Source organism: Gorilla gorilla, chromosome 1 (assembly GCF_029281585.2).
Source record: "Gorilla gorilla gorilla isolate KB3781 chromosome 1, NHGRI_mGorGor1-v2.1_pri, whole genome shotgun sequence".
NCBI classification, from domain to species: Eukaryota; Metazoa; Chordata; class Mammalia; order Primates; family Hominidae; genus Gorilla; species Gorilla gorilla.
The window spans coordinates 122,481,383-122,500,316 of NC_073224.2; the positions used below are offsets into that span (position 1 = coordinate 122,481,383).

At 38.5% G+C, this 18,934-nt stretch overlaps 1 protein-coding gene across 5 annotated transcripts in view; it reads right to left on the bottom strand.

Moving 5' to 3' along the window:
* Window positions 1-18,934, bottom strand: part of SPAG17 (sperm associated antigen 17) — a 230,902-nt gene that overhangs the window by 129,637 nt on the left and 82,331 nt on the right. For 4 of the 5 annotated variants that reach the window (XM_004026432.5, XM_055376755.2, XM_063695912.1 and 1 more), the window contains exons 5-13: window positions 17,792-17,978; window positions 15,661-15,855; window positions 13,725-13,906; window positions 9,208-9,369; window positions 7,982-8,054; window positions 7,658-7,770; window positions 2,925-3,062; window positions 2,725-2,838; window positions 1,976-2,126 (exon numbers count right to left, since the gene is read on the bottom strand). In XM_004026432.5, coding sequence (XP_004026481.5) covers window positions 1,976-2,126; window positions 2,725-2,838; window positions 2,925-3,062; window positions 7,658-7,770; window positions 7,982-8,054; window positions 9,208-9,369; window positions 13,725-13,906; window positions 15,661-15,855; window positions 17,792-17,978 — 1,315 coding nt within the window. The remainder of the gene's footprint in view (window positions 1-1,975; window positions 2,127-2,724; window positions 2,839-2,924; window positions 3,063-7,657; window positions 7,771-7,981; window positions 8,055-9,207; window positions 9,370-13,724; window positions 13,907-15,660; window positions 15,856-17,791; window positions 17,979-18,934) is intronic. The other variant, XM_063695914.1, reaches the window with a different exon arrangement.

Consider the following 18,934-nt stretch of genomic DNA (forward strand, 5'->3'; position numbering starts at 1 on the left):
ACGTGGCAAAAGGGAAAAGAGGAAGAGGGGAGGAGCACCAAGGGTCCAGGATGGGGCATGTAAGCAGCATATGTGTGAGGTTTCAATGGTGGCAGCAGGAACAAAAATCCTGTGCTGTGTAGAGAGCTGAGCTGAAGGGAGAATGGAGTCACATCTTAAGCCAGAAGGAGAAGTGGAGGGTGGCAGGACACAGAAAAAGGACAGAAGTTCACCCCCTACTCAGGAAGGGGGTAGTTATGTTCACAACAGAAACGACATACCAGGCCCTTGAGGCTATACCCTGCATGTCCAGGAGTCAATGGTAGGACTCAGAAGTTCCTGGCTTTTTCTATTACTAAGCCTACTTAAAAGTAGAAAAAGAAATCAAGATAAAAATATTTTTTAGTTTGGTTAGGCTTACAAACGAAATGGTAAGGAAGAATATGCACATGGTCTTTTCTTTTCTAGGTCAAATGCTTCCTTGTCAAGTAAAGATGTCTGTGGAAGTTAATGTCCTTTCTTATAGGTAGTATCTACATATTCCCTTAAGTGGGAATGAGAATTTACTTTGGGAAATGACTGCCTATATCACAAAATCCCAGTGAACTCAGATGAGATGTGATTCTAGATATTGTATCTTAATGACCCCTCTTCCCACTGTCTTCAAAGAGCATAAAATGGCTCTTCCTGCTGTGAGAAGCTGTTAGCATGAGTCAACTCCTGCTCAGCAACATGCTGACAGTGGGCTCTCTATTCATCTGTGTATCCCTAGGTGCAGAGCGGGTGCTTAAAATTGCAGATTGCACCATCAGACCTCTGAGGTGGCTTTCTTCCTGACTCCTGCTCAGTAATGTAAGGAAATTGTGTTCTACTGGGTATCCAGAGACCAGAATGTTTTCTTTTTTTTTTCCACCATTGTTATAATCCTAAAACAAATAATTTAACCCTGCTGGGATCTCAGCTTTCTTATCTGAAAATAGATTTTGACTAGATTAATTCCAAGGTTTCTTTCAGTTAGGAAATTTTATGGTTCTATGATTCATCTTTCTAGATACAAATTTAATTTCTGGTTATAAATAGTGTGCTCAGAATTTTCTCTCAAGATAGGATTAAATATGAGCTTCCAGTACCACAGGTTACAAGATATCTACATCTGCCTCCCAAGTCACACTCTTTCTTAGTTCCTTCCTGTCCTCATGTGCAGAGATGGTCCACGGTAGTGCTTACATTAGTTTTACCCTGGTGAACATTCCTGCCAAATTCAGATTATCTCGATCCTCTTCTTTTTTTTCTTCTCTAATTAAAAAAAGAAAGAACTGTGAAAGGACAGAATGGAAAGAGACAGAAGAAAAATTCTTCTGGAACCTGTGTTTTATTGATTGTGAGTGGCTGCAACAAGAGGATATAAGATGAAAATTCAAAGACAGGTATCTCTGAATTGGGGCAAAGTTGCATGGTCCAGGTTGCTCTTCCCTCTTTCCAGATAATGTCTCTGCAATGTTACTGTAATTTTTACATGATTTGCAATGATGATAAAAGAGTGCAGTGGTCAGGCAGAAGACAGAAGGACAGCATTGTCCTGGAAATTATATGCGTGCATGCGTGCGTGCGTACGCACACACACACACACACACAGCCCTTTACTTCTCTGTAAGTAGGATGGGATTACCACATCATCTCCAGTGATGTCAATGGGAGTATTTGGGACAGAGATGGGGGAAAACGAGGAAAAAAGGGAATTATTGTGGTTAAGAAAACACAATGGGAAAAAAACCCCAGTGTATCAAATTGAAGAGTGTTATGCATTATAGCTATGATAACATTGCTAATGACATTATTCAAACAAGAAAGTTGTAGTCAATCAAAATACCCACCTTAGCCTCTGAAAGGTCTTTCAATAATGAAAATACTTTTTGTAAATAAGGGTGTAATTTTAAGAGGCATATATGACCATTAATTAAATTGAGTTTAAGCTAAGACAAAGCAATGGACTTACCACTTGTACAAAAGTGCATAAGCTCATGAATTGTAGCTAGACGTTTAGTGTTGTTCCATGGTGGGGGTAGAGGGAATTGAAGGAATTCCCACAGTGGCAACTTGGACTGCATCTCCTGCTCAATTTGAACTGGATCAAAATTCTTTTGGTCCTGATGAAAAAGAGCAATATGACAGAAGACATTAGAGTAAGCTGTTAAGTGCCTTATGCATATGGAGAAGGCTAAACATGATACCTTCACCCTCATTATTTGGGAACAGGGGAAATCAATGGTAATTGGGAAAGACAAACTTTTGGGATTTTGCTGAAGGTCAAAAAGCTAGTTCCTATGTTGCCAGGATTTCCTGGTGCACAAAAATGACTGATTCTTCATTCACAGTGACAAACTGCCAAAGTCTCATATATATTCATCTCTCTCTTTTGAGATCCTTTTCTGGCTTCTACTAGTTTTTCATAGCAGCAGATATTTGAAGCAAATAATTATAAGGCTTTAATGAAAATTTAGTGGTGGTAACAATTAATTGAATTGTTAATTAGACCTCAATAATCAGGCAAATTTCCTCGGCTGACATCATTTTTCCCTGTATCTAGGTCCATTTTCCAGGTCCTACTTTGTATGCAAGTATCTATTTTGTACATTACATTTTAATTAGTGTTGATGAAGTTATCTAATTAGCTTCTTTCAACTGAATAGTTATAAACACACTTTCCCACGTCGGTTTTCCTTGGGCTAACCTGATTATTATTACCTGTAGTGCATACTTCTTGTGGGCATGTGCATCATGATAGTTCAGTAGGAGGGGGCCTTTGGGCACTGCTTTGCTTTCACTTTCTTCTTCAGATAAAAATATGTCATGAAGATTCTATGCAAATTGAAACAATATTGATTTAAAGAGAGGATCTATACTTTTCCAAAGCATGAAGACTCTGCTATCTCAGGCTATCTGACCTTTTTCTCCCTCTCTGAGAGACAGAGTGAGGGCAGAAGGGACACAATGTGAGCTGCGATTCTGTGGTCTAGCCCGTCTGCTCTGGGGGATGGCTCCCGCAGACTGGGTGGGACGAGATCTTCTTCAGTTGCAACAACCTGTTGAAATCAACAGTGAGAGGAATTGGTGTAAGGGTCCGCTCTTTAGTGATACTCACTGCTCATTGCTGCATTCCCACTGCTTAGTAAGAACCAGTCCATTTATAGGACCCAAGTACCACTGATGACACAAAATGGCAGGAAACTATCAGTGATCACCAAATAAAAGGAAAAGTGTTTGCAATCCATGCATTAAGGTAGATATAAATTTAATATTTCTATTAAAATAGATAACATGAAAATGGTAACAATAAGTTTTTGATAAAAATATTTCATGAAGAGTCTAGTCAAATAGAATAATAACATATTTTTTCTTAATATTTATCTTAAAGCAGCGGAAAGAGTGCTCATATAACTTTGGATTCATTAAATATTTATTAAGTGTCTATCACAAGCCAGGTACTATGTAACTCATCTTCACATGTGATCATTTAAGCCTCACAGCAATCTTGTGGGGACAGATATTATTTTCCATTGTATAGAGGAGAAAACTAGGGTGACTGGCCAAAGCTCAAGGATATTGAGTGGAAGAAACTGGGGTTCAGGCCCAATCCTCATTCTTTCTTCAAAAATAGAAAAGTTATTAGATTATGAGATCAGTAAATGTAATAGTGTCTCCTTTAAGTGGGGAAAGTGAGGTCTAGAAAGATTAAGTGCCTTGTTCAATTTTTCATGGTAAACAAGTAAAAGAGGTTGAAACATAATCAAGTTAGGCATCTAATTTACAGCTTTTCCCTTTACGCTATATCCTATAATCATCCTCTATGATTTCCTATCCCTCTACAAGTTTTCTCAGCCTTGGCATTAATGACATTTTGGCCTAGATAATTACTTGTTGTGGGGGGCTGTCCTGTGCAATATAGGATGTTTAGCAATGTCCCTGGTGTCTACCCATTTTATGCAAGTAGCACCCTTCCAGTTGTGACAACCAAAAATATCTCCAGACATAGCCAAATGTCCTCTGGGAACAGAATCACTTCCTGTTGAGAACCACTGCTCTAGAATAACAAAATTGCATCCTATTCTTTACCTTGTAGAAACACCCTACTGTCAGAAGAGTCACTCACTGTTTCCGCTTTCTATCCTCTGATCATTTCTTTGACCCACTTCAATCATTAAAGATCACTCAAATCTGTTTCTTCTCTGAAATGTCCAATTCTAACATCCCATCCTATAAAGTGTCATCCCATCACTCCTATATTTCAGTTTTTTCATCCCCTTATTATTATTAAGCCTTCATTCATTCAACATGGATCTACTGGTTGACTTCTATTTGTTAGGCGCTGAGCTCATTAACTGTCTTCTTTGGTACCTGGAACATAGTAGATGGTTAATAAATGTTTGTTGCTTTAAGTTTAGTAGAATAAAACAAGAAAGGATAAGATAAATAAAATAATGATACTGCAAGCTCTATAGGGCTTTTGTACTTTTATGCATTTATTGATATAATAAAACTACTGATCTTCTAAAAACTTCATGGAGCAATTAAAGGCAAATATTAGTGTGATTATCTAATTGGTTAGAAAACTAAGACAATCAAAAACCAGAAAAATGTATATGGGAGGTAACAGAGATGATAGAGTCTGAAAAGGACTTTAAAATAAAACTTTTATGTATTAACAGAAAAAATGTGTCACATCCATGAACTAAAAACAAGAATAGGCAATTGTAAAAAAAAATTAGAGAATTTACAAATTAAAAACATTACTGCCAAAACAAAACTTCAATAGCAGACTGGACTCCCTGAAGAAAGCATTAGTAGGAAGTTAAGCTGGAATTCCCAAAGGGATAAAATTGAAAGAAAACTTAAAAGACAAAGAGAAAAACCCTGAAACTCCAACACCCATTCAATAATAATTAAGGTAAATCGATAGGAAAAATGATATTCGAAGATAGAAGACTTTCTTAGAATCTTCTGAATTTAACAAATATGTATTTAGTGTCTACTATGGGTTAGGTGTGGTTATTGTGTGCTGAGCATACAGCAACAAACAAGACTACATTGTTACTGCTTGCATGGAGTTTATATTCTAGTAGGATGGGGAAGAGAAGAAAAAAATAGCTGATCAATATATTGCAAAAAGAAAAGCTGTTGATAAGAAAATAAAACAAAGTGATGTGGTAGAGAGTGCTGTGTGTTGTGTGGGGAGAGGGTTCTTTAGATCAGGTGGTCAGAGAAGGCCTCTCTAAGGATTGACACTTCTACTGGAGACCCTCCAGAAAGAGAGAAAGCTTTCTAGGTAGAGAAGGTTGAGTAAAAGGTTAAGATAGAATTAAGCAACATATTTGAGGAAAAACCAGAAGGCCTATGTAGATGACGTGTGTGTGTGTGTGTGTGTGTGTGTGTGTGTGTGTGTGTGGTGGCAGGTAGAAGGTGAGATGACAGGTACATCTCAGAACCCTATTTTTAGGGCCTTTATGGGACAGTGTAAGGAATTTTTATTTCACACAGAATGTGACTGGAAATCAGATGATAATTCCCTTACACCATAATGACAAGTATGAGAAAATCATACCTAGACATAGTGTTGGTATGAGAAAACCCTAACAGCTGCTAGAAAGAAAAGTAAAGATTATCTGCAAAGAAAAAAGTATCAGATTGACATCGGACTTCTTAACAGCAACATTAAAAGGAAGACGACAATGCAGAAATGGCATCCAAATACTTTTCTGTGCAGATTCACTAGGTTTTAAGTCATTTCTGCTACTTACTACTTGAACAAACTTGAAAAACGTTTTGTGCCTCAGTTTCCTTATCTGTAAGATGGGCGATACGGTTTGGCTCTGTATCTCCACCTAAATCTCATCTCAAACTGTAATCCCCACGTGTCGAGGGAGGGAGGTGACGGGAGCATGAGGGTGGTTTCCCCCATGCTGTTCTTATGATAATGATGGAATTCTCATGAGACTTGATGGTTTTAAAAGTGGTAGTTTGTTCCTGCTGTCTTGTGAAGAAGGTGCCTGCTTTCCCTTCTACTACGACTGTAAGTTTCCTGAGGTCTCTCCAGCCATGCGGAACTGTGAGTCAATTAAACCTCCTTTGTTTATAAATTACCCAGTCTGGGGTAGTATCTTTACAGCAGTGTGAAAATGGACTAATACAATGGGGGATAAAAACAGTTCCTACTTCATAGGATTGTTCTGAAGATTACATGAGTTAACATATTGAAAGCATTTAGAACAGTGCCTGGCGCCTGTAAGTGCTACATATGTGCTACTAGTATGAATCACAAACTCTTTCAGATACACATAGAACCTTCACAATGACCATGTTACATCAGGTCACACAGGAAGCCTCAGGAAATTTTAATTTGCTAACTTGCAGAAAATGCCTACTGATTATAATGTTAAAAAAATTAGAAATCATCAGTAAATAATGGAAATCAAAATAATTCATGGGTTAAACATGTAAATAAATAAAAGACTTAGAATTGAATACACTGAAAGCATCAGGACGCAAACAAAGAAACACTCGAAAAGAAATGTATAGCCTTAAATAAAGCAAAAAGACTAAAAATAAATGAAGTAAGCTTTCAATTAAAATGAAATACAAAGTAAATCCAAAGAAAGTAGAAAGATGGAAATGACAGAGATGAGCCAGACACGGTGGTTCATGATTATAATCCCAGTGCTTTGGGAGGCTTAGGTGGGAGGTTGGCTTGGGGCCACGAGTTAAAGACCATACAGGGCAACATAGCAAGGCCTTGTCTCTCCAAAAAAATTATTTTAAATTCGCTGGGCATGGTGGTGCATGCCTGTAGTTCTAGATACTCAGGAGGCTGAAGTGGGAGGAACACTGAGCCCATGAGTTTGAGATTGTGAACTATGATTGTGCTACTGCACTCCAGCCTAGGGGACAGAGAGAGACCCTGTCTTAAAAATAATTAAATAAATAACAAATATATAAATAAATAGGAGAAGAAATTAATGAAGAGATTAATAAAATAGAAAGTAAAAAGGTGTTGACCAATGAAACCAAATCCTGGTTCTTTGAAAAGACAAATACAATAGCTATGCCCTTAACAATCATGATCAACAAAAGGAAGGCACAAATAAATAACATCAGTCATGAGGAAAGGCACATGACCAGATACAGAGGAAATTTTAAAACATATTTAAGTGAATAGTGTAAAGCACATTGTATCAGATTTAAAACTCCAGTAAAATACTTATTAAGACATATTCATTAAGAAAAAAGCTGATGACAAAAATTGGCCTCAGAAATACAAAAATCTAGTTAAATCTACAAGCATGAAAGAAATGTTAAAGACTATTAACAACCCCACCCACTTGTCCATGTTCTCTTCCTTTTCCTCTTCCATTAAAATGACACCAGACACAGAGTATTGAGGATATGTTCTACCAAAACTTCAGGGAATGTTACATAAATGGCTTCAGAGCATAGCAAAAGAAAAGAGAATTGAAGCTGAAGATTTAAGCAGACTTTAGTTTCATCTGAACTATTCTAATCTTTATAAAGGAGAATGCACTTAGGTATTATAATTTTAAAATAGTGTAAAAATAACAGAAGCCAGGAAAGATGAAACGACTTACTCAAGTATACAACCTGGGAAAAAGCCTCAGAGTATCCCCACCTGTTCCAGCATACAATGCAGTATCAGGGGAACAGAAATGAATTCCTCTCGAATTGGATTCAGCAAATCATTGTAATATCTCATGTCTACTTCAGTTGTGATCACTGAAGTCACTGTAAAATATAGAAAATACCATTGCCCAATTAAGTTGTGTTCTCCATCATTTCCATCAAAATTTCATGCATAATTTCAAACTATGACTATGCACTAATAAATGCAGGAGCTGTAGGTGAAGGGAGGATGAAAGTAATATGGAGGGCAGTCATTATCTCTTAAAGCGCCAGCTCATGGTGTTGATCCTCCAGCAGCCGATTTCATACATGCCTGGTGGTGGAGCTTGCGGTTCTTCATACTGTGCTTTCTTCTTTCCAGGAGCTGGTACAGCAGGTTGTGGAGCCTAGAAAAAGAATAATTAATAAGAAACAACTGAGATACCCAGCTGAGAGATGCCCTCATCAAATGCTGGTATGATGAGATCCAACAGGATACTCAGGTTGTATAATTATGTTCACACCACAAAATCATCTGCTAATATTAGAACCAAAGGAAAAGAGTTTTGCTTGATGAAGGAAAGAAGGTAATGGTATAGACATTATTCAGTTTTTCCTACCAGAACCCACTGAGCAATTGTGGAGAAAGTGATGGGGTGATGAGGCACTGAGCATCAAACAGGTTTTTCTTTTTTCCCCTGGGTGACTCAGAGTCATCCCATTCTCCCTCTCCCAATCCTTCAGCAGCTCTCCATTGCCTACATGATATAAACCAGACTCTCAACTTAGCACCAAAGGAGATTCATGACCTGGCTCCTGCCTCTCCAGGTTTAGTTTCTGTTGTTGTTCTTCACTTTGCACATGCAGGCTGGGATCACTGAACTACCCTGTGCTCCTGGCTTGTGCCATAATACTGCTTTTCTTTGACCTCCATATCTTTGTACATCTTTGCCCCTGTCTTGAGAATATCATTATATCCCTTTCCCCTATCATGCTTTCCATTAGGCACTTCATACTCATCTTTCCCCACATCGCTAATCCTGGTTCAGTTTTCCTGACTTCCCTCTCTTTGCTCTACTCCTCTTTAGATCAGGTGACCAAGTTTATTTCTTCTATTGCAAGCTGAGATGGCTGCTCTCAGCATTCATCATGCTACGTTGAAATCATTGTTGACTTGACTGCCATCCTCTTTAAAAGTTAACCTCAATGAGGAGGACAGGGAATGAGTTTTCATTATTGTATTGCCAGCATCTTGCACAGCTCTAGCACATAGCCAGGTGCTAAATAAATATTGCAATTACTTTGTCAATATCTTTCCTGTCACAGATGTTATTCCTTGTACCGAGTGCTGACAAGAAGGTTCCATCCTTGCCTTTTTAAATGTCTGGTAGTTGAGGAGCTTCACAAAGCCCCCATCATGTAGCCATCTTTTATGCCAGTAGGCAATATGACCTTAATGTAAGTATTTATGTAACTTTTTCTTCATATGCCTTATAAATATGAAAATAAAGTTGTTCAGTGAATCGTTCATCCCACTAAAGACATTGAGCCCATGCCTACCTCTGAAGTTGGCATGGCTTCTAATACAGGTTTCTCATTAACCACTTGTGGAACATTAATAAGCTGCATGCTTTCCAAATAGTGCTGGTGCTGCCTTTTCCAATCCAGGATGTCATACATCAAGCAGGCAATATTTTCAAAAATATCAGTTCCCAATTTCAGCTACAAGTGAGAGATTTAATGGCAATTGGTTACTAGTTTTACACTGTTGGAATCAGATATATGGTATATATCTCTTAACAGTTATGCCCATCAACTTTATACAGGAAAGCAAACCCCTAAATCTCCAAACCACTGAATCCCAACCATGGTGACCCCATTTATATTCCTGAACCTTTCTTCTTCTTCTTTGTTTACCGCAATATGGACTGTTTCCTTTGGAGGGCCGTATGGCTGCCTAATGTTTTAAGAGCCTAATTAATGCTTCAACTAAAAGAAATATAACTGAGTCATGAGTTTCAGCAGTGTGGCCTGTATTCTTAGTATCTCAAATCCTAAACACATTAGGTAACTTTAATATCCTCAGCCAGTGACAAGCTATAGATGATTTCTTACCTGGCTGTGCAAGGAACACAATGGAAACACTGACTCTGCTTTGTGGATCATCTACCCAAGTACGTTGCATCTACACAAGTATGTGGGCAATCAGTATTTCTTCTTTTCCTCCAAGCTCCACTTCTTTCCCTTCACCTGTTCTACCTCTACAGCAAAACACTAAGAAATCCTGATAGACTATTGCTTCTATAATACCCACAAGTTTTATGAGCTGGCAAGCAAATTGTAGCTCAGATACCTCTATTACTTGGGCTTTTGTTTCCAGAAGTAGGAAAGCATTGTGATGGCTGGGTCTGTCTGCCTGGAAGCAAAGAAGAATGAAATAGGCTCATCCTATGTCTGAGTTCAAGAAGTAAGGTGGTATGAGATGGTTCCTTGTATGCAGAAGTCCAGTGACGTGCACAGCTCTGCCAATCACTATGGTGCACCTGGTTGCTGGCTGGCTTCCTATTCCCACTAAGACCAAGGCTTCTTCAGTCAAGCTTCAATCTGGTATTGCTTGCCCAAATTCTGGCATAGAAATATGTTTTTGTTTTTGTTTTTATTTCTAGGAAATAGAGAAAGCTTTTGCCCAATGATCCCTTAGCTTAACCTAGTTAATTCATTTTAAAATGAAACAGCAAATCACATGCTAAGGACAACAAATTATTTCAGCAACCAGGGTCTTAACTTGAAATGTTGCCAATGTCTTCCAGGGACAGTTATCATGCATTGAAGGGCATTTATTTGATGTAAAGCTTTTGTTACCTTGGTTCAACAGAAATATACCCTGTTTGTTTGCAGCCAAAGGTTGGAAAGGTTGCAAATGCTTTCCGCCAATCAAAGGGAAAGAGGGCTCCTTGGATAGATCCTATCTTGGATATGAAGCCATTATCAATTTACAGATATAGCTTAAAGTGTGACACTATGCATTTGATCTGCTTCTACTAGGGGTAGGTTATAATTTTTATGCTTATTAAATGATCTTGTTTAAAATGAACTGTGATCTTACCTATTAAATTCAATGGCCTTTTCTTCTAGAATCCAATTTAATGACTGAACCATTTTCAAGACTTTCCCTCCCCATCATCCTCAATGCTGAGTGCTTCACTCACAAACCATATCTTACAGAGGCATGCATGGGCTTTAAAAGATTACTACAGTTGGACCCAGACCACAGCCCTGGTATAAGATGATATTCAGTAAATACCTGCAAATTGACTAATAGATCAGTCTGGGAAGCTGGGCAACACAGCCCTAATTGGCTCTATAGAGACCTGAATGATTTCATTGTTGACAGTTACCTTCATGGCCCAACTAGAGACCCTTTACATTAATGTTTCACTTCTGAAGACAGGAATGTTCTACCATAACTAGACTGGTAATATTTTTCCACATAAAATAATTTTTCTGAACTTTAATTGCCATTTAAACTATTCCATTCTGTATTTTTAAAAGTAAAATATAGCCACTACCACTTTCTTTAAAAGGCAGTGATTAAAATGTGGACACTGCAGTGAGGAGCAGAGTGCTAGAAATGGTGCTCGGTCCTTTGAAGTTGCCATTGTATACCACAGTGTTCACATCTATGTTCTGATGATGCAATGGACTGTACATGATTTTAGACTCTGCATTTCAGCTTTATGCAACCTGTGCCTGGAAAGTAAAGAAGACACACAGTAGGGAGCCCTAGCTAGAGATGGAGCAAAAGGTACTTGGCTTGAGGCTGACTTAGAAGCAGCCTCCTCTGAATGAATTATGGTTCAGGGATTATAAGGCTGGGATCTCCTGTGTCTTGTTGAACAAAAAATATACACAAGTTCTTGATAGGGTATGTAGCCAGGCCTTGGCCCAAATGAGAGGAGCAGTGTGTTTCTCCAAAATTTAAATTTGTGGATGTGGGTTTTATTAACCAGAGATTTTACATGCTTGGGAGAACAGCTGGTCTGTGGAAGAGAGAGTAAGAAGCTGGATTTGAGGTGGGATTTCAGGATCCCAAGGAAATAGCCTCTTCCCCCTAAATATGTCACTTTTTTTAGTATACTCTAGAGTTTCAAGAAAATAGGGTGGAATGTTCATATGTTACTTGGAATGCCAATATCTCCAGGATAGGGAAACATACTGACCCAAGGCAACATGAAATAGTGAAGGACAGAGGACAGTGGGTCCTTCTCTGAGGTCAGGTTTAGGAGGCAGGAGAGTGGAAGACAAAGCAGGAAAGCTGAACACATCTAGATGAAGGGGTGGGGAGGGGCAAGGACAAAGGGAGTTTGGAGTCTCTAGTCTTTCCCAGAACTAGCTCTGCCTTCTATCACAGCTTTTCTACATTCAGCTTCATTTTCCATGCAGAGAACAAGGCTGAGATTCCCCAGGATATCAGACTTAAGTGTGGTGTTTCTACATAGTGACATCTAATGCCTTGTGTTGAGAGTCTTTATAACTCAAAATGATCTCTCCATTACTACTTATTCAAGTCCTGTCCATCCTTCAGGGTTCAAGTCTGGCCACCCTCTTCAGCGTTTTCACTTACTTCATTAAGTGCATATCCATCTCAAGGTAATAGAACTGGGGACACTCAGAGTCAGAAGTGTCCATGCCCCATAGCCTACCCTCAGCTGTAGAAACAGTTCCAGGCTTTGATCTCACTCTTCTTTTAGACAGTCGGCTTTTTTTTTTTTCTTGTCAGCTACCCACAGTCACTGTGCAGACACCCATCCACCCTCCACACTCCACTTTGCCCAGCCTTTTTCAGAGCACTCACTTGATATGGTCCTTCCCTAGGACTTTGCTTTCATTTCAGCTCCCTTAACGCTGAAATATATCGTCCTGCAGGGTATTCAACACTCCCAGGCCCGTGTTAGTTGGGATAAGGGTCAACTAGAAAGAGACCTGACAGATTTTCTGTAGCAGAGGGATGCCTGAATACTTTCCACAACATCTTCGATAAGTAGTCATTTGACCTTCCGTTTTGTTAAAAAGCCATCATGCATCTGTCATTCACTACTTTTCCAATCATTCCATTTTTTCTTTGTCCGAATTAGTAGGAAACTTACAGTGTGTTTCACATAACCGAGCACCAGATATGTGGGTCCTTGACCACTTCTTCTCTGTTTCACGGTTTTAGTCTTGTCTCTCTGCAAACTCCTCAATATCAGGGGCCAGTATACCCCACTCTTGGGAAATGCCTGATAACTACAGGGCCAAAGTCAAGTCATCCTATTAGGATACACCTTCTTGGCCAAATATATTAAAAATAAGATTATGGGGCCAGGCATGGTGGCTCACGCCTGTAATCCTAGCACTTCGGGAGGCCAAGGCGGGTGGATCACCTGAGGTCAGGAGTTCGAGACCAGCCTGGCCAACATGGCGAAACCCCATCTCTACTAAAAATACAAAAATTAGCTGGGCATGGTGGCACGTGCCTGTAGTCCCAGCTACATGGGAGGCTGAGGCAAGAGAATCACCTGAACTCAGGAGGCGGAGGTTGCAGTGAGATCACACCACTGCACTTCAGCCTGGGCAACAGAGCAAGACTGTCTCAAAAAAAAAAAAAAAAAAAAGGGAATAAAAGCAAGGGCTTAGAAAAGCAATGTATGAACTGAAACATAAAAAGTCAGACATGTAATTTAACAAACTATGAAATTTACTATTTTAAAATTAATACATATGAAGATTCTAATTACTGTCTAGAACATTGTTGAGTTTTAAAACAAAGCCACGTGTCACCATATAAAAGAATCACCATCCTTTTGATCCTCATCTACTACATCTTATTATTTGTTGTTAATTCACACACGAAAAGCTAATGAATCAGACTATAACCATCATTGAGCATTCAATATTATCATTATCCTGAAGATAAAAGAGCCTAGCTCAATGCCTTGTAATCAGCGCTCAGTAACTATCTATGTCATGAATAAATGGAGCAAATAACATTGTGTCACATGTTAAAACCATGCACTCTCAGTAATGTGTGTACTAACCATCATCTCGCCATCTGACCAGTCAGAAGGAAAATCAGCTGCTTTGACCATGTACTCAAGTCGAGCAACATCAAAGAGATTTGTTTCAGGTTTCTCATTATTCAGGACTGGTTCCAAGTACTTCCAGAAAGTTTTAAGCTCTTTTATGGCATTTTCTTTCTTCAATTTTTCTGCTTCTAGATCTAATAATAGCAACATGTTTATATTACCAAATGAGAGTGTTAAATGTTTTCCCACTTTAAGTGGACATGGTAAGTCATATGCATTGCAAGATATCTGTACAGTACCAGAAAATGTAAATAAAGGAGTGTAATTTTGATAAATTTTTGAAGTCGGAGTATACAATTATGAAATCAGAGAACTTTATTTCTGAGATTCATTTTAAATATGAACTTATCTCATGCCTTCATTTTATAGTTGAGGCCCAGGAAGATTATGACTAGGTCACACATTTTGGGAGCTAAATATGTTCAAGATTTTCATCACTTTTAGATGACAGTCTACATAGGACCAGTTTTTCTGCCAAATCACTTTTTAAATCAACTTAGTGTCTGCTACATAACTGATTACAAATGCAGTTTATCTGGTTCTCCTTCTTATATTGCTGAAAACAGAGTGGATCAATGTTGTATATTTCAGTTACCTTTTGGTCACATTAAATAGCAATAGGCTTCTCTGGGTATTTGTACTTTTACTGTAAAATAATGACAGATTTCCATAAAATTATGCTTAAAAATTTGCCTGAAATATTTATGCTTATTACATCTATAATTAAATAGTAGTTTCTACTACTAAGATCTCATTATTCTATTATAAAGCCTATTTTTTAATATTTTATTTTTATATATTAAATATTTTTACAGAGAGACTGTGTTTGGAGCTTATGCAGCATTTTCTCACTTCAATAATAAACCATTTAGTATTATAACTATCCTTTGAGATCATCAGGAATAGCCTAGGTTTGAACCTCAACTTTTTAACTTAATAGCTGCCTCTAGACTGAGAGTCCATTTTTGTAAAATGGAAACAATAAAACATACTTCCTAGGCTTGTTGTGAAAACCACATGAATCAATGTACTTAATGTCCTTAGCATTGAGCCTAGTCCCAAGACATGTGCCCAATATATGAGACCTATTAGTATTATCAAGGGTAGCTATTTCTAACTTTATAGAGCAGCAATTTAAAAATGTAGTGTTATAAAAATTGGGATGTGGCTGCGTAAGATACAAAACACTGTGCAAATGATATTATCAATAAATAACAATAAAAGCAACAGCATATGGCAGAAAAAACTTGGGCATCTGATAACACAATCTTATACCAAATTCTAGTTCTATTTCCTAAAGCATACAGTGGCTTTTTGCTTCCCTTCAACAGAAGTCATCTAGGATAATCTTCTTAGATGAAGACCTCAAGGCTCAAAATGGCTAAATGGTAGCATGATTGGAACTTCATCCCACAACTTGCTAGTCTAAGGCTAGGAAGATAGCACCCCAGTGATTTCTCATAATAAGCCAATAGCAGAACAGGGCAAGAATCTAAGGCTGTGACCTCCCTTGGGCTATTTGAACTGTGACTTCTGCAAGAACAGATTATTAACAGTGATTCATCCAGCGCATCCTTTAGGTAAAACTTATAGATCAAATGCTCCAGAAAAGGCAGTTGGATAACCAAGTCTTCTGACCTGCAGTCTGTTTTCTGTGGCTATAAATACAGGGTATGATACAGGGGATATAAATACAGGGTATGATTTTAATTTGCAAAATTTACAACACTTGGCTGGTGCAAGCAGAGTAAATGGCAAATCAAAGTCTTGAAAAGATTTAATAATGTACTAATTGTAAGACTATGTTTTGGACAGAAAATTATATTTGTACTTTAAGGACAGTGGGTAATATTGAAGGACTCAGTAAGTTGTGTAGCAGACTGCATACCTTCTGGCTGAAGAAGAACTTCCTGCTGCTGGTTAACTGCTGCCAGGTGTGTCTGCAGAGGTTCATAATTCTCTGAAGATATTTTAATCACGCTGGTTATAGGAATGCCAAGCTCAGCCATAATTGCTAATAGCTGAGGATTGTTGAAGCCCACAACTATAATGTAATGTTGGGCACCATCATCTGGCTCATCGTCTGTTCAAAATACCATAAAGAAGAGCAGCCATCATTGTAAAAGAGAGCAGGTTGCACTCAGCCAGTTCAATGGCTATATACATTATGCATGCATTTATAATCCCTCTGGCTTGCCAAAAATGATTCAGTTGGCTGGAATGCAGTCATGTTGACTGTTTTTCATTATTGCCCTTCCAGTAAGAAGGCTGTGACTATTTTACAAAATATTAAATCACTTTTGCAAATGCGACATAGGCGTAATAGAAGGACAAACCTATATGGGGCTTGTGGTCATAGAAAATGTGTGCTTGGGTTTTTGTTAAGAGTTTAGCCTGTAACTTTTTTGGGTTCTAATCTCTTTTGTGCAACATCTGGCTTTACTCCTGAATTACAAATAGCTACAGCTTTGTGGTATTTTATAACTAGAGGTGTTTACAGGAGAGGGAAATAATGAATATGGACATGCTCCCTTAAAAAGTGTTGTATGCACTTATGTCAATGGGTGTGAATCCCGAGTATGGATTATGTAGTAACTATGGATTTATTGCATCAAAAATTTAAAATACATAGTGTGCACTTTCCTAACATTTTTCTCCTTTATTTGGCCCTGGTTATACTATTTTATTAATATTAAGACATGATCTTATTTTAGAATGTGACATTCTGCAGGGTAAGAATAATTGTTATACTTTGATACTGATAGCACATGGTACAAAAAAGCACTACATTTCACAAAAGCCCATTAAGATCAATATATAAATAGTGCAACAGAGGCACAACTTTTCATTTTTAAGTTATGACTTTTCTTCTATCACTAAACTAATCAATGTTGATATTGCCCATGGACTTCATAATATCACTTCTTCCAAGTCTACTGGATTTAGAGCAGAGATGCATGAGGGGAGTCAACTGGTAGAGGATGGGAAAGCCCTCTGCTATCTCATTTAAATATGCAGATAACAACAGGTAGCTCATTTGCATTCAAGGGAAGGCAGGAATGAATTACTTACAGCTGCCTAGGATGAATCAGTTTTATATTAAGAAACTAAAATGAAAGAAAAATTCTAGTGTCTCTATCCAGGGCAAAATGATTGTGGGGGAGTTGGGGTCAGGAAACTATGTGCTCTATGTGAGTCACCAAATTAACTGATCTGATTTTATTACCACTGTGTTTCACTCATGACCATAATCACTTTTTATTTTGCTTTATAATTATGTCTGACTTTCCTATATGTGCCCAACAAGATAGTAAGCTCCTCGGCAGCACAGTCAACTGGCTATCTCAGCCTTTATTTGCACTGTGTAAATGTGCCTAGCAAGACACATGCTTAATAAATATTTGTTTAAGAGAGCCAGGTGTAGTGGCTCATGCCTGTAATCTCAGCACTTTGGGAGGCTGAGGAGGGAGAGTCACTTGAGCCCAGGTGTTCAAGGCCACTCTTGGCAACATAGAGAGATCCTGTCTCTACAAAATAAATTAATAAGTAAATAAGTTGGGCATGGTCATGTTCCTGTATTCCCAGCTACTGGGGAGGCTGAGGTGGAAGGATGGCTTGAGCCTGGGATTTTGAAGCTGTAGTATAAGCCATGATTGTGCCACTGCACTCTAGCCTGGGTGACAGAGGAAGACCCTGTCTCAAGAAAAATTTGCTTGCAGACACAAATGAATTGCAAATAGAAATCTTTTTCTCTCAGGGTGTCATGGGAGTAAGTGATTTATGTTTCTAATGAGTGAAAAGGCTGGGAAAGACTAAGCATAGTTATTGGGATGACTGCTCCAATCGCATCACAGTTCATGACGCAGGAAAATTCTAGTGTCTCTAGGGCAAAATGATTGTGGGGGAATTGGCGTCAGGAAACTATGCGCTCTATGTGAGTCACCAAATTAACTGGTCTCATTTTATTGCCACTGTGTTTCACTCGTGAAAGGCACCGCCGGCAGCAGCACCTTACTGACCAATGTAACGATTGGTGTGGTCGTCTTCTCCTCTCCGCTTTAACTGGGTGGTCTTTTTCACTGGTGCGTTTGCCTCAGGCTGATCCTTTCCCTTTCCTTTGGCAGGCTTGGCACTTGGAGCCTTTTTCTCCTTGGGAGATTTTGCTTTCCCTTTATCCTTTTCTAACTTAGGTTTGTCTTCTATTACCTGGAATGAGAGAACACTTTTTTCTCCAAATCAAACAGTGAGCAAGCAATGGCTTTTCTACTGCCAGGTGAATTAATTCTTCATCTCATTCAATCACTTGTATACTCTTTATTTTTTAGGTATTCATTATATAAGTCAGCATAGTGGAGATTCCAGCTTGAGACTAAGTTGTGACAAGGCACATTTATGCATGAGGACTGGAGGAGTGGGTGCCAGAAAGCTGGTTACACAGAGACTTCTGGAAGAGAATCAGTCCTACGGGAGAGCCAAGTGTGGCCTAAGAAGCCACCCCAGTGGTTTGAAGGCAGGGCAGGAAGATAATTCTGAGTACATAATGGTGTCAGGAATTTAGGTTTATCTTTTAGTCTAGCCCTGGGGAGCCTCTGTCTGAGTCTCAGAGAGAGGTGGGGTTGGTTATTAAAAACAAAACAAAACAAGAATTAAAAATAAAAAGGAAGAGATGTTTTGCTAAAATCTCCTTGATAAAGCATTTCATAGTACAAGTAATGTATTGACCAATTTTTAAATAAAGATTAAAAGATTCTTTGGGGAACTTAGCATTAACTAAGTATTTTTATTATAATCCTACTGAAGAATGTGCAGACATAACCAATGGTTGCTATTTGATGCCTTCAAAGATGGGGTCAGAATAAAACATCAGTTGGCAAGATGAATTCCTTCCATGATGCTCTGGGGCATGCTTAGATTGGCATGTACCATGTAAACATTAATTCCGCCCCAACACCCCGCTTTTCTTTCTTTCCAAACAGTTGCCGAAAATGTTGTGCAGTACTTCATAATGTAATTACACTTTCAGTTCATGTGTTTATTAATACAAATTAGTTGTACTCACTGAAATGTTGTGGCAGTACTGAGAAGATACGTTGCTTTGACATCCAGCTAACAGAATGTAACGCAGAAGGGGAGAGGAGCACTTCCCCTACCCTACTCCATGT